This window comes from Pimephales promelas, chromosome 12, assembly GCF_988280905.1.
Source record: "Pimephales promelas chromosome 12, fPimPro1.hap1.1, whole genome shotgun sequence".
NCBI lineage: Eukaryota > Metazoa > Chordata > Actinopteri > Cypriniformes > Leuciscidae > Pimephales > Pimephales promelas.
The window spans coordinates 23,883,620-23,896,730 of NC_142780.1; the positions used below are offsets into that span (position 1 = coordinate 23,883,620).

The window sequence follows — 13,111 nt, forward strand, 5'->3', positions numbered from 1 at the left end:
TCAGAAATCTGCTAATTTAGTGCTCAAGAAACATCTGCATTATTATCAATGCTGAAAACAATCATGCTGCATAACATTTTTGTGGAAACTGATATCATTTTTTAGGATTCTTTGATGAATAGAAAATACATGCAATACATCTAAAATCCGCTAGAGCGACGTCCCAAGAGGGAGCAAATATCCATAGACGGCATGTTACATGTTACAATGTCCGTTTTCACAGCATAAATTCATGCTTTTACAGGTTCTCATGGACTTTTATTGTATTTTTCGATAGGTTTTGAGTGCCTAACAACTGTGAGGGGGGTGAATTTTTTCTAACTCGATAGTTTAGATCATATTTAGATATAAAATGTATGACAAATAAGGGCGGTTAACTTTGATTGACAGCTGATAACGGGCTGCGCTGAGTGGAATTTGACGTCTCTGCCATGATACGACACAACACACCATACCACCTCTGTATCCTTTCTGAACATTTATATTTTGTAATTCCCAAGATTTTCCAATATGGCGCCGCCCATACCCCCCATGAACAGACTCAAAACTGTTCTTCAGAAAGTCTATGGGTGACGTCACAGACGCTGCATTGATGGAATAAATGTACAACTCTATATCCTTTGTATATTAATAAAAACTTTTTTAAAATTTCTCCAGGTCAATTCACATGAAATTTTCAGCTGATCGAACAACCAAGTGTGATCCCCATGAGGTCTGCATCCAGACAGTGATCATGAACTCTAGCAGTGAAGCTCCATTCACCAACCCCACAGACTGCGCTGAGGTTCAGGTCCCCAGTCAGGTGTTCCTGGCCATCGCCGTTGCCAGTCTGAGCGAGAACCTCTTGGTGATTTTGGCCGTGATCAAAAACAAGAACCTTCACTCTCCCATGTACTGCTTCATCTGCAACCTGGCAGTGTTTAACACCATCTCCAGCTTCTCTAAAGCATTGGAAGACATCCTGCTGTTGTTTAAAGACGCCGGACATCTGAACTCCCGTGGCCCTTTTGAGCTGAAGATAGATGACATCATGGACTCTCTAATCTGCATGTGCTTCCTGGGCTCCATCTTCAGCATACTCGCCATAGCCGTGGATCGATACATCAGCATATTCCACGCTCTACGCTATCACATGCTTATGACCATGCGTCGCGTGATGGTTATTTTGACGGCCATCTGGGTGTTGTGTGGTATCAGCGGAACGCTCATGATCGGTTTCTTCGTGGCCACCACGGTGAAAATCTTCTTCGTTGTGCTCTTCTTCACAGCTCTGTTCCTGATCCTCTTGTTATACGTGCATATGTTTCTGTTAGCGCGCCACCACGCCAACAGGATCGCTTCTATGCCGGGTGCCCAGGCACGTCACAGGCAAAGTGGCTTGAGGGGGGCGCTGACGCTCACCATCTTGATTGGAGTGTTTGTGGCCTGCTGGGCTCCTTTCTTATTTCATCTTCTGATCATGATGATTTGCCCAGAGAACCCCTACTGTGAGTGCTACCGCTCGCTCTTCCAGTTACACGTAGTGCTCCTGGTGAGTCACGCGGTCATTGATCCAGCCATTTACGCTTTCCGTAGCACGGAGCTGCGCAATACCTTTAAGAAAATGTTCCTGTGCTCAGCTTCAAGGATCTGGAAACAGTGTGTCTGAGTGAAGGCCCTGATATGTACTCACGATTCTATTTCCTTCTTCGCTTAGGGGTAAAAAGAAGTTTGAAATACCTTTGCAGCGGAACACTGTTAGCAAACATGCTGAGGCCACACTGCTGGGAGAGGCATTATAGGTGAATATGCGAATGTGTGCTGCACTTTGCTCTCAATAACAACTAAAAAAATGACAGCGCTGAGAAAACAGGAGTTAAGAAAGCATCTGATCATATCACGCTCTCCAGCTCGGCACTTAAGTAAAGTCACGTCACATTTGCACTTTGTACAACAGAGAGGCTTTTATTAAGATTAATTAAGAAGTCCCAGCTTAATTCTTTCTCCTGACCATATTTGACACAAAATCTCATCTCTGCACTTTTGATGAATGGCAACAGTGTTTTTGATTTTGTCATTTGATCTGAATTTCAATAGTCAGCTGAAACAGTTTTGAGGTTAATTGCTCTAACTTTGTGTATCTGGAAAATAGTGATCTATGGTATTATATTATGTTGAATATCAAAATATGTTGTGTCTTTTTTTTAAAGGGATAGTTCACTTTTTGGTATGTTTTAGCATCGAAGATGTAGGTGTCTTTGTTTCCGCAGTATTTTCAATTTTGATATTTTTAAGTCAAACCGTTCTTGTGTCAGTCATATAATGGAGGTCTATGGTCACCACCTCAAAGAGCATGCACAGAGAAGTCCAAATTAAACATGATTTAATGACTCGTAAATGTAAGTACACACTGATGGCCTAAGACACGAAACAAGTGATTTGTGTGAGAAAACGAACAGTATTTATATCGTTTTTACCTCTTGTAACCACAGCCACAAAGCGCCCGCACTCTCAAATCACTTGGACGTGGCTGTGGTTTCAAGAGGTAAAAACGATATAAATACTGTTCGTTTTCTCACACAAACGGCTCGTTTCGTGTCTTAGGCCATCAGTGTGTACTTACATTTACGAGTCATTAAATCATGTTTATTTTGGACTTCTCTGTGCATGCTCTTTGAGGTGGTGACCATAGACCTGCATTATTAAATTCATCTATTATTCGGCAGATTACCTTTCCATCAGCGTTTATCGCATAAGCCGTATATCGATCAAGATAAAATCCGATGAGACCCAAAGTATTTCATTTCAGTCGATATTCATGAAATTCAATCGAATTGTACCGTTTCCACAAGGCATTTTTTATTCGATATCACTTCATTCGGATAAAAAACATGTGTGAACTACTCTGTTTCACACTACTGAGGGAAAAAGTAGAAGAAATTCAATTCACAGGTATTAAAAGATCACAACAACATTTATGTAAAACAAACTACACAAGTTTTAATCAATTAACATGAGGTAATGCATTAGGTATCATGAACTATAACAATAATTGAGTTTAGGGTCCATTTCTCACTATTAACTAACTATAATAACTATATGATTTTTTATGAGTTGAATTTGTTAATTGTTTATTAAATTGTTCATAATTTATGCTTGTCCACATTAATCTGTGTAAATGTGTAATTGAAGTTGCAATGTTAAAATGTATTATTATAGAATATAGAATCTATATTTAGTAAATTCTGATTTTTTTAAAAATACATTTTTAGTTAATTTTAATGTGAATGAATTGAACAGTATTGTAAAGTGTAACCAAATCTTTTAAGTGTTTAATACAGAAAAATCTCATATTTGTTCACAAACACAGTGGCTCATTATATGTCATTTATCAGATATCATTGCTTAGAAATCATAATACTTAACACATACTGTAAGTTCAAATCTACATTGTTAAGAAGAATACCAGCATTTTTTCTTCTGCAGTAAAATTAACAAAATCAGAAGATATTGTTCATATTGTTCAATCAGAAGTTTAGAAGAAAATATGTCCACCATTTACATGCATAAATTACATAATCTACACAGAGCAGTTGCATAACACACTATTTTAAATGGAGTTTTCATGCTTTTTTGAACTTAAGATTTTTTTATGAAACAATTCAAAGGTAATAAAATGCTGTATTTTTATTTGTGATTTTTAACTCGAAACAATAATTTTCAGCTTACATGACAAAAAAACAAACAAAAAAGATCTTTTCAGTTAATTTACTCTTATAAACGTTTTTGTCTCTGCTCTAAATAAGAAATGAAATGTAGCACAAATATTTTGAACATGTAGAGATTTAATTTATAATATTGAGGTGCATTCATTTATTGATAGATGTTTATGGTTTGCCATATACTACAAAAATATTCTCAACATTTTATGATTAAGTACTTCTAAAACAGACATGTTTTATTTGCATTATTGGCCTGGTTTCACTGGCAGGTCTTAGATTAAGCCAGGATTCATTTGTGTTCCGATTCATTTGTGATGAACAAAGGCCTTATACGGGGTTGGAATGGTGAGTAATTTATAACAGAATTTTCTTTTTTCATTAACTTCCTATGAACTAAGGATTAAGCCCTAGTCCAATAATAATTGAACTATATGGCATTTAAATAGCTTTTATAAACATGCCTTAGAAAGAAAGAAAAAAAAAACATTACTGCTGTGCATTTTGAGACATTACAATGAATGACATTGACATATTTTAAGATAAGTCAGTGCAAGTTGCTTTCAGTTAAAAAAGCTCAGTAATGCATTTTAGTCTTAATTCCGGGGGTTATATTTTCATTTGCTATGATTTTATATGAAGTCTAAATCTAAAAACAAGCATATTTCTACTCTGCATATTAATATTCTAGCCTTTTTGCACAAAACATCACTGCACTGACCTGACGACAGTCCCCTGCTGAGGACAATGTAACTCCTATTATAAATACACTACATAACAGAAAGGCACATTTTGAACTTCTTAATTCAATATTTTACAACAACACGACATGAAACTTCCACAGTAACATCAAAACATTTCACATGATGTAAGATGACCAAGAAAAAATGTGTTCAAATGTCCCTAATGAAGATGCTCAGGCTTCACTTCCCCTCCCCCGCTGCAATTATGCACCAATCCATCTATGTATAAATCCGTTCATCCATCAGTCCATCCCGTCAGGTTCAATATTTGCTGACCAGGTTGCAGAAGCTGCGTAGTCCATCAAAGCAGAGGATCTCTTTAAAGGTCTTTCTCATCTCTTGGCTCCTTAACGCATAGATCAGTGGGTCAATCACCGAGTTACACATGATGAGTATCAAGTACATGTTAAAGTGTGACATGAAGCAGATGCAGTAAATGTCCCGTGGGCAGGAGATCATGAGGATGAGATGGAGAAAAAATGGTGCCCAGCACACGATGAAGATTCCCAGTAGTATGGTAAGGGTGACGGCACCCTTCATGCTAGCTCTTTGCCTGATGTTGGCTTTATAGCCCGGCAATGCCGCCATGCGTTTGACATGCGAGCGGGCCAGCAGGAACATGTGGCTGTAGAGTGAGGCCATCATCAGCAGCATGGCAATGAACATAGCCACCAGGCACACAACCACAGGCTTAGTGTCGGAGTACATGATGAAGATGATCCCACAACTTGTGGAGAAGGTCCAGATGCTGGCGATGAGAATCTTAGCTCGCCGTACGGTCATTATATTATGGTAACGCAGAGCATAGAAGATAGTCACGTAGCGATCCACCGCGATCACTAACAGGCTCAACATAGACGCCACCACAGAAATACAGATTAGAGAATCAAATATGTTGTCCATCTGACGGATGAGGTGATCCTCAATCACCAAACTCCTGTTCGCCAGCAAGTGGATGACTATTGTCTCCCATGCGTTGGAAACGCTAACTAACATGTCGGCCACTGCTAGGCTGCAGACGAAGAAATACATGGGTGAGTGGAGGTTCTTGTTCTTCACGATGGCAAGGATGACCAGGATGTTTTCAAGCAGGCTGATGAGCCCCAATGTGAGGAAGACCTCAGGTGCAATGTGCACCTGCTCACAGGCGGATGAAGTACTTGACTTGGACCTGCTTGACTCATCGCTGTGGTTTGTGTGATTCAAAGAGGCGTTTGGAGAAAGTGTGGGCCACTCTGAGGTATTCATGTTTTGATGTAGTGTCTGGTAACAGGCGATGTTAGATACAAGACGCTGCATCCATGTACATTTACTGTAAAGGGAAAGAGTTGTTAAAATGTCAAGAAGCATTGTAACCAACATCTGTTGTTTTACTATAAAAATGTTTAAATGATATATAAATTGCAGAATAAAACCAATCCTGTTGGATCATTTATTTATTTATTAGTCAGAATTTCATTATTTAATTAAGTTATTGGTAACTGTACAGTTGTAAAAAAAAGTACGGGGAAGCTTGTTGACGCTTTGGACGCTTTGAACGCTCTGACGTTGCAGGGAGAATAGAAGTGTCACAACATAAAAGTAATAAACAGAAAAAAAAACAAGCAATGCAGAAACCTTTTATAATGATAGCATTTTTTTTTAACCGTTTTGGTCACATTTGGTCGGGGAAAAAATAGTTAGCTATTATTATTATTTGCTGTCAAATTGGTGTCACCATGAGCAAATTAATTGAATTCCTGCTTTAAAATGAGTGTTCGTAAATATTTCAAATAAAAGTTGCGCTATAAGCAAACAATATATGCAAACGTCATGTCATAAATTATAAGAAACCAGTAGGATTCACAGCAACGCGACTATTAGCTCCATAGATATCTATATAAAGGCTAGATATGTCGTCCACGCTGCTGGCCAATGGAGGTCGACGTCTGCACCTGGCGGCCATCTTGTCACAGGTAGCTCGCTCACTCGTAACATTGTGTTAACGGTACATGTACTATTTAAATGACCATAACTTGCTCAATTTTCTACCGATTTTCAAACGGTTTGTTTTGTTATAAACGTCAGAGATGTAGTTATGACACTGCATACTTATGAATAAAAAGTGTATAAATAAATAATCATCCAGATAATTATAGTCACGTTAATAACGTTTGTAAACCAAACCGTGTGTAAATCCGTCAAGATTTCAACGAGATAAGAGTATTTGTGTTCGTGCTGACCACTCATCTTACATCAGCTTGTCTGTGACAAGATGGCCGCCGGTGATGACGATGGAAACTCCGCCGTAACACATCTAGCCTTTATATACATATCTATGATTAGCTCTTCTTCTTTTTTTCTCGGAACTAATGTTTTGGTAGAAACGAAAGTTTATCATTGTATATTTCTCCGGAATCAGTCGGCATGAAGGACGTCTTTATTCTGATTGGTTGCTGGCGTTTTTTTTTTTTTTTTTTTTTTTTTAATGCTTTATTCAAACATTCAGTTTACAGAGTAAAACAACATAACAACAACAACCGCTGCTGCTTGCCGCTGAACCGTGTCACGGCTCATTACCATAAAGTTGAGCTACTTTCAACTTTCTGATTGACGCTCAAAACGGCCAAAACGCGACGCCGATGGATTTGACGCTCCTTGCAGCGGAGAGAAGCCAGCTTCCATTGAAAATGAATGACTTCCGGCCGCTTCGGAAGCTCAAGTCGGCGGCGGTGTGAACGTACACTAAGTCATTGACAGAATTGATAACACATTTCTTTCTTTATTCGTTCGCAGACCAAACAGCGCTACTGTAACGATCACCAGTGAGAGGATTTACCACCAGAGGGCACTACAACCCAGACATTCCACACACATCCACAGACTCCATTCCTGTCTACATTCATAGCTGCTCGAGAGGCGTTTCAAAGATGGACGCCGCATGAGGGACTTTGTTCAGTACTTGCACGCTCAAGTTCAAGATGTTTTCATTAGCTTCCTGTTTCCTTTGTTCAGTTTTCCCACTCCTCATTTGTGTTCTTGCTTTCAGCGGTGTGTATTAATTAGCCTCGCTTGTGTTTGCTATATTATAGTTGAACCCTCACACATTCATTCTCTGTTTGGTCATGGTCACATATGAGGTGTCGCATATTGCCTGTTTGGATTAAAATTCGCATTGGAATCACGTACTTCTGAATCTTTGTCTGTCTCTCTCTCTCTGTCTGTCTACTACTCACACGCCCACTCCCAAATTTGTGTTAACATCCATCACTTCTGACTTTTTTTCTCAGAATTGCAAGAAAAAGAGAGTAATAAAGTTAGAATTGTAAGACACATTATGCATAGGATACACAACACAGCTTGAACATGCAGCGTCTTTATTGACAGCAATGTGTGCTCTAAACATTGGGAAAAGGAAACATTAAGGCTTTCCTAGGGAACCTGGAAATCCCTCAGATACACTGGATCAGGCCAATTACTCCTATATTTTTGCACTTACATGACTAGAGGTAATACAATGGAGGTCACATTGGAGTCAAGAACGCTATGAGTGTATCCTGGTGGATGCACTATATGTAGACATCCTTAATGCATTTTTTGCCACAGTTAAGGGTGATGGCAGCCTATACCTCTTGCTCATGGTTCCTTCATTTAGCATTGATCTGGGTTTTGTAGCAAAATAATGGGTCTGCAGTTCAAGTGAATTCCAGTCATATAGAGTAAGGGAACATACTTTTCTCATAATGACAACATGGTTTTAAAATCTTTGTGAAGCACAATCAATACTATTATCAATGTCATTGGATTGCAATGGACTGAAAGAGATTGTGTTTAATCAAGGACAAGATTTACATCAATGAAGTATCTCCGTGGAATGAGTCAGCAAGACCTATTCTAGAACGTGCAGTATGAGAATACTGACCATGTTCTATCAGAAAGTCACCACAAAGAAACGCCTGAATAAGATGAATGTGATATTCACTTTATGCACGAAGGTTTGTGAAAAGTGAACCAAACTGAAATGAACATGAACAAGATACAAGAACAAGTTTTTTTTTAAACAAGAAATGCAAAGAGTGCTACTCGGGTAAAAATCCCAGTGCTCTTTAGATATGGGATAGTTCAACTCCTTAAGAAACCATTGTGAACGTTATTCTTCTAAAGTGTAGGAAACCAGGAGACTTTGTGGTATCTTCAGTAGGATACTTTATTGAGAACACAAGCTACTGGTAGCTGCAATCATTGTCAAGTTTAAACTAAGGGAACGTTCCCTTGCAATCTATATACATTTAGAGGCGGGGATTTACATTGTGATGAGACATTATTGAATAAAGCATGTAAATGAAGAGAATTAGAAACCTGTCCTAGACTGAGAGTGATACCAACTATTCAAACTGAGCCAGGGGCTCCCAGAGCCAAATCTTATTTATTTAACTTACAATAGAGAGACCTGATAAACTCTGATTTAATATTTGTTTATACATCAAATGCTAAATTCAGTCTACTAAACTTTCTCAGTTAATTTGTTTTTAATTTAATTTTCTTAATAAATTTGTAAAACTACAAAACACATAAGGCACTTAGGATTAATAAAATGTAAAACGTCTTTTATTTACTCGTGGCATTATAATCTCTTTTTTTAAACTATCAAATGCAACTGAGTGTACAGTGTTTCTTAATAAGATTTGTTATTATTACCATAAGCTATACTGAACTGATGTTTTTTTTCTTGTGTGTTGTTCTGAGCATCTTGTCATGTCTTTTCATTAAAATCCTCTTCTTGAAATTAAGCTTCTTTTAATCTCCTCAGAATACATGTTGTTTTTCATCTTTTTATCCATGAAATGACAGTTAATTGGGCTCAAAAAAGTGGGTGAATCAAGGCAGATTCCATAGTCGACAGTGTCGCTACAAGTGACATATCGATTGAGTGCTTTGGTGGTATTAAAAATCCTTACACACACACACACACACACACACACACACACAAACACACACATGAGACATAAAATTTAAATCATCCATCTCACAACCATCTCTGACCCTAGATGTCCTAGATGTGACACTGAACATTAGATCAGAAGGTCATATAATTTGTGGAGCTTTTTATGATAAACTGACTCATTGTGAGCAGCACTCATCAATCAGAAAGAGAGCACATTCATAAAAATATGAAAAATACACAGAAACAAACATCATATACAACTACACAGAAGCACACAGTCAAATAAATGTAACTTTATAGGCCTATATATATATATATATATATATATATAGCCTTTATTAATATAAATATATTAAACACACAAATTGGTTGTCAATTTAATACATCAGATGGAACAAGACTGTCTTGACCTTTTAATTTAACTAAGACATTACTCACAAGCCCTGTGACAGAACATCAATATTCAGGAGATGGTCTGCCTCTGTATTCAATAAAGTGGATTTGATCTAATACTAAGTGGATTTGTCAGACAGATCTGAATATTAAAATGCTTATAATGCTCTTTGACAGCGGATTTGGATTATAAAAAGTTGCCCCTTGGTGGGTGGTTAGCCTACATCTCGAAAAGGATTTAAGTGGTGTTATAAATCACAATCTGCTGTGGCCCGATGACATAATTCTGACAAGCAGGTGTGCAGCTCAAATACCTACAGAGTAACACCTCAGGACATACACCATTTCATGACATTCATGACATTTCAGAATGATTTGCACAGAATTTGTGTACAGCAAAATGAAGTATTGGCTATGGTCTATTGTTCATTTAATTAAGGCTCATTTAATTTCTGAGAATGTTTATAACACCTGCATCACACTATAGTCTAGGCTATATTTAATCTGCTTCTGAAGTGAGAAATACCATGTAATGTGGGATAAAAATAAAGCAAAACATAGGCTAATAACAACAAAAGTTGGAGCAATAACAATAATAATGGTCGATGTCAAATGAAATAAATAAAACAACAAGTGGAAACGATCAAATAATGACTAAAAAGGCTAGTATATTACAATTAGTAATGATACTTCCAAAAAAAGAATAAGAAAACGTACTCACGTTGCCAAGTGTCGCCGGAGATGGTTTATAGCATGTTTAGAAGGTGAATGATCTAATGCAAGAGCTGTGTGATCTATGATGACTGTTGTAGAATCTCTCAGCGCGCGCTCATATAGTACAACGCGCGCTCCACCCCCGCGCGGAGTCGTGCTCCGTCCTGGGCAGCGATGCTGGTTTCAGTAATGACGAGCGTCCTAAATCTTGACCTAAGCGATATTTATTCATGTCAATACTCAACAAATACGATACCAAAATAAACCAGCGTAGGCTACAGTACAACGAAAAAAAGTACAATAATGTTCGTTATCATTTTCAGTACAGGATGTTGGCAGTTTTAAAACAAACACTGGTAGGCCTATATGAAGGCAATTTGATTGATGGGATTGTTTGAACGTCTGAATGGCAGCGCCGGAACACATGGGCACTTCCGGTCTCCTTAGAAAGTTGAGCAGATATCCAGAACTTATTATCGGAGCTCAGTCGAGCTTATCGAAACTCAAAACAGGAAAAGGAACTTCAGAGGAGCTGATTAAAGAGAAAAGCAGATGGAAGCTGCTGTTTTTCTGTGTGAAGAAAAACATGTAAATCAACACCTCACCTGGCACTTTCCACTAAAGTTACTGGGTTACTGGAGTTCCAATTATTTTCAAAGTGTTAGAGGCCTAAATTTAATATTGTATGTAGCCTACTTTTAGATAACTAGAACTAGATACAGAACAATATATGTACATACACTAGTACAATTAATATATTTTCATCTTGATAATGTAAAAAAATTAGGCCTGGGCAATCGTGATTAATCATATGCAAAGTAAAAGTTTGTGTTTACATAATATATGTGTGTGTAGTGTGTATAATTATTTTGTATAAATACACACACATGCATGTAGATATTTAGGAGAAAAAGGTCAAAGGCTACAGAAAAAAGAGACTTCCGATATTAAAGATAATATCGGAAGAGCATCAAATGTCGACACGCAATGGTGACGTTAACATTAACAATTTGAGAACAAAGTGGTTTGACGTGATACGATAAGCGACCGTTAGATTTAAGCGCGATTTACTGCAATGCTTTTTTCCCCCTTAGTTGGTCAGAACGTGGATGTTACTTGTTACTTGTAAATTCTTATGTTGGTCATCCTTCCAACAAGTATAATCTGTGATTCCGAATGACAGTATCCACACCAGCGCGGTGACTGACAGCCGCACATTTTCCTCAAAACATTGGATTCATCCGTATTGGTTATTTTGCAAACAACTGCAATTGCAGATTTCGAAAAGAGATGGTGACAAACTAGGCTATGGAAAAACTACAGACTGCAGCTTTAACTGTTGTTGTCATTAAAGCAAAAGGGTCTAATAAACAGAACAAGTGTAGTGTATATAATATATAATTATAATCATCATCAAAAAAATGTACAATAATCACATTACACATTTTTTTGCTTTTAAAGGTAACTTTTGGCTCTCTAGAGGGCTAAAAAACAAAACTGAATGCATTTTGTATGAAGAACATATTTTTTGGATGTGCTTCGGCTCTGCTTGACTGTGCAGATTAATATGGTTATCCTGTGCTCATAAAACATTCGCTACACTCAGAAACAAAATCCGTAAAAATAGGGCACAATGTGCTGTATAAATTTGATGAAATTTTCTGTATTCATTTTTTTTTTACAGGTGTTTTACCTGTATTTTGAATTTAGAACTTCATTACGTTGTGTTTTTCAGGGTTAACAGAAATTTCTGTACAATTATTGGATGATGTTCGTGTAATAAGCTGTATAGGCTTATATATAACCAGTTTAGATGGAAAGGATCTCAAGCTTACTAGATGAATAATTTATATTTAGCCGTAGACATCCTGGAACTTTTCAACCTCTCTTGCTATGACAAGACTCCCACAACTCCCAACTCCCACAGTACATAGTGTATATTATTTTTATTGTTATTAGCAAAACAACTATTAGTTAGTCGTCTTAGACTTATAGTATTAATAATGATGATAACAGAAAAGAAAGAAAGAAAGAAAGAAAGAAAGAAAGAAAGAAAGAAAGAAAGAAAGAAAGAAAGAAAGAAAGAAAAAGATGATGAAAATAGGAAAAACTGAATTTTCACAACATTCTAGCTTTGACAGGTTCTGACCTAGATTGACATGCATTTGATGAAACAACATTTAGCATTTTCTCAGGTTTGCAAAAGCTCTGTGTGTACACACTGCGCCTTCGACCTTGCCACTATAGTAAGATCAGACTTAGCAGTCTTTGTCAATGCACTTATAAGAAAGCCAAAGTTCTGAGTGTCTATATCCCAGTAGGAAGGCTTCTTGTTTCAAGGTTTCCTCTTTGATAACCAATCAGCACTAAAGAGATTTGCACACAGTGTAATGAGAACTCATTAGAATTTAGTTCTTCACACAGTCACTATTGAAGCATTGAGTTTAATTTCATGTATAAACTCTGGCGAAAAGCAGTGCATATTTATTGATATGAAGTGCTTCCTCACATTTAAATTGAATAGATTTTCAGTTATACTTTAATATAAATGACCATTTGTTTGTATACTTATTCTTATTTATTTCATATTGCCTTCTACACTTAGATAATATATGATTTATTCATATGACATATTAAAA

General features: G+C 37.1%; 2 protein-coding genes across 2 annotated transcripts; one reads left to right on the forward strand and one right to left on the reverse strand.

Moving 5' to 3' along the window:
• The first annotated feature begins 692 nt into the window (after window positions 1–692).
• Window positions 693–1,648, forward strand: mc2r (melanocortin 2 receptor). Its single transcript, XM_039680160.2, has one exon. It carries the CDS (start codon window positions 734–736, stop codon window positions 1,646–1,648), a length of 915 nt encoding a protein of 304 aa, XP_039536094.2. The 5' UTR covers window positions 693–733.
• Window positions 1,649–2,826: 1,178 nt separating this feature from the next.
• mc5rb (melanocortin 5b receptor) lies at window positions 2,827–10,787 on the reverse strand. Its single transcript, XM_039680159.2, has 2 exons — window positions 10,480–10,787; window positions 2,827–5,753 (listed from the first exon to the last, which is right to left on the reverse strand). The coding sequence occupies exon 2, from the start codon at window positions 5,738–5,740 to the stop codon at window positions 4,703–4,705; it is 1,038 nt and encodes a 345-aa protein (XP_039536093.2). The 5' UTR covers window positions 5,741–5,753; window positions 10,480–10,787; the 3' UTR covers window positions 2,827–4,702.
• Window positions 10,788–13,111: the final 2,324 nt, after the last annotated feature.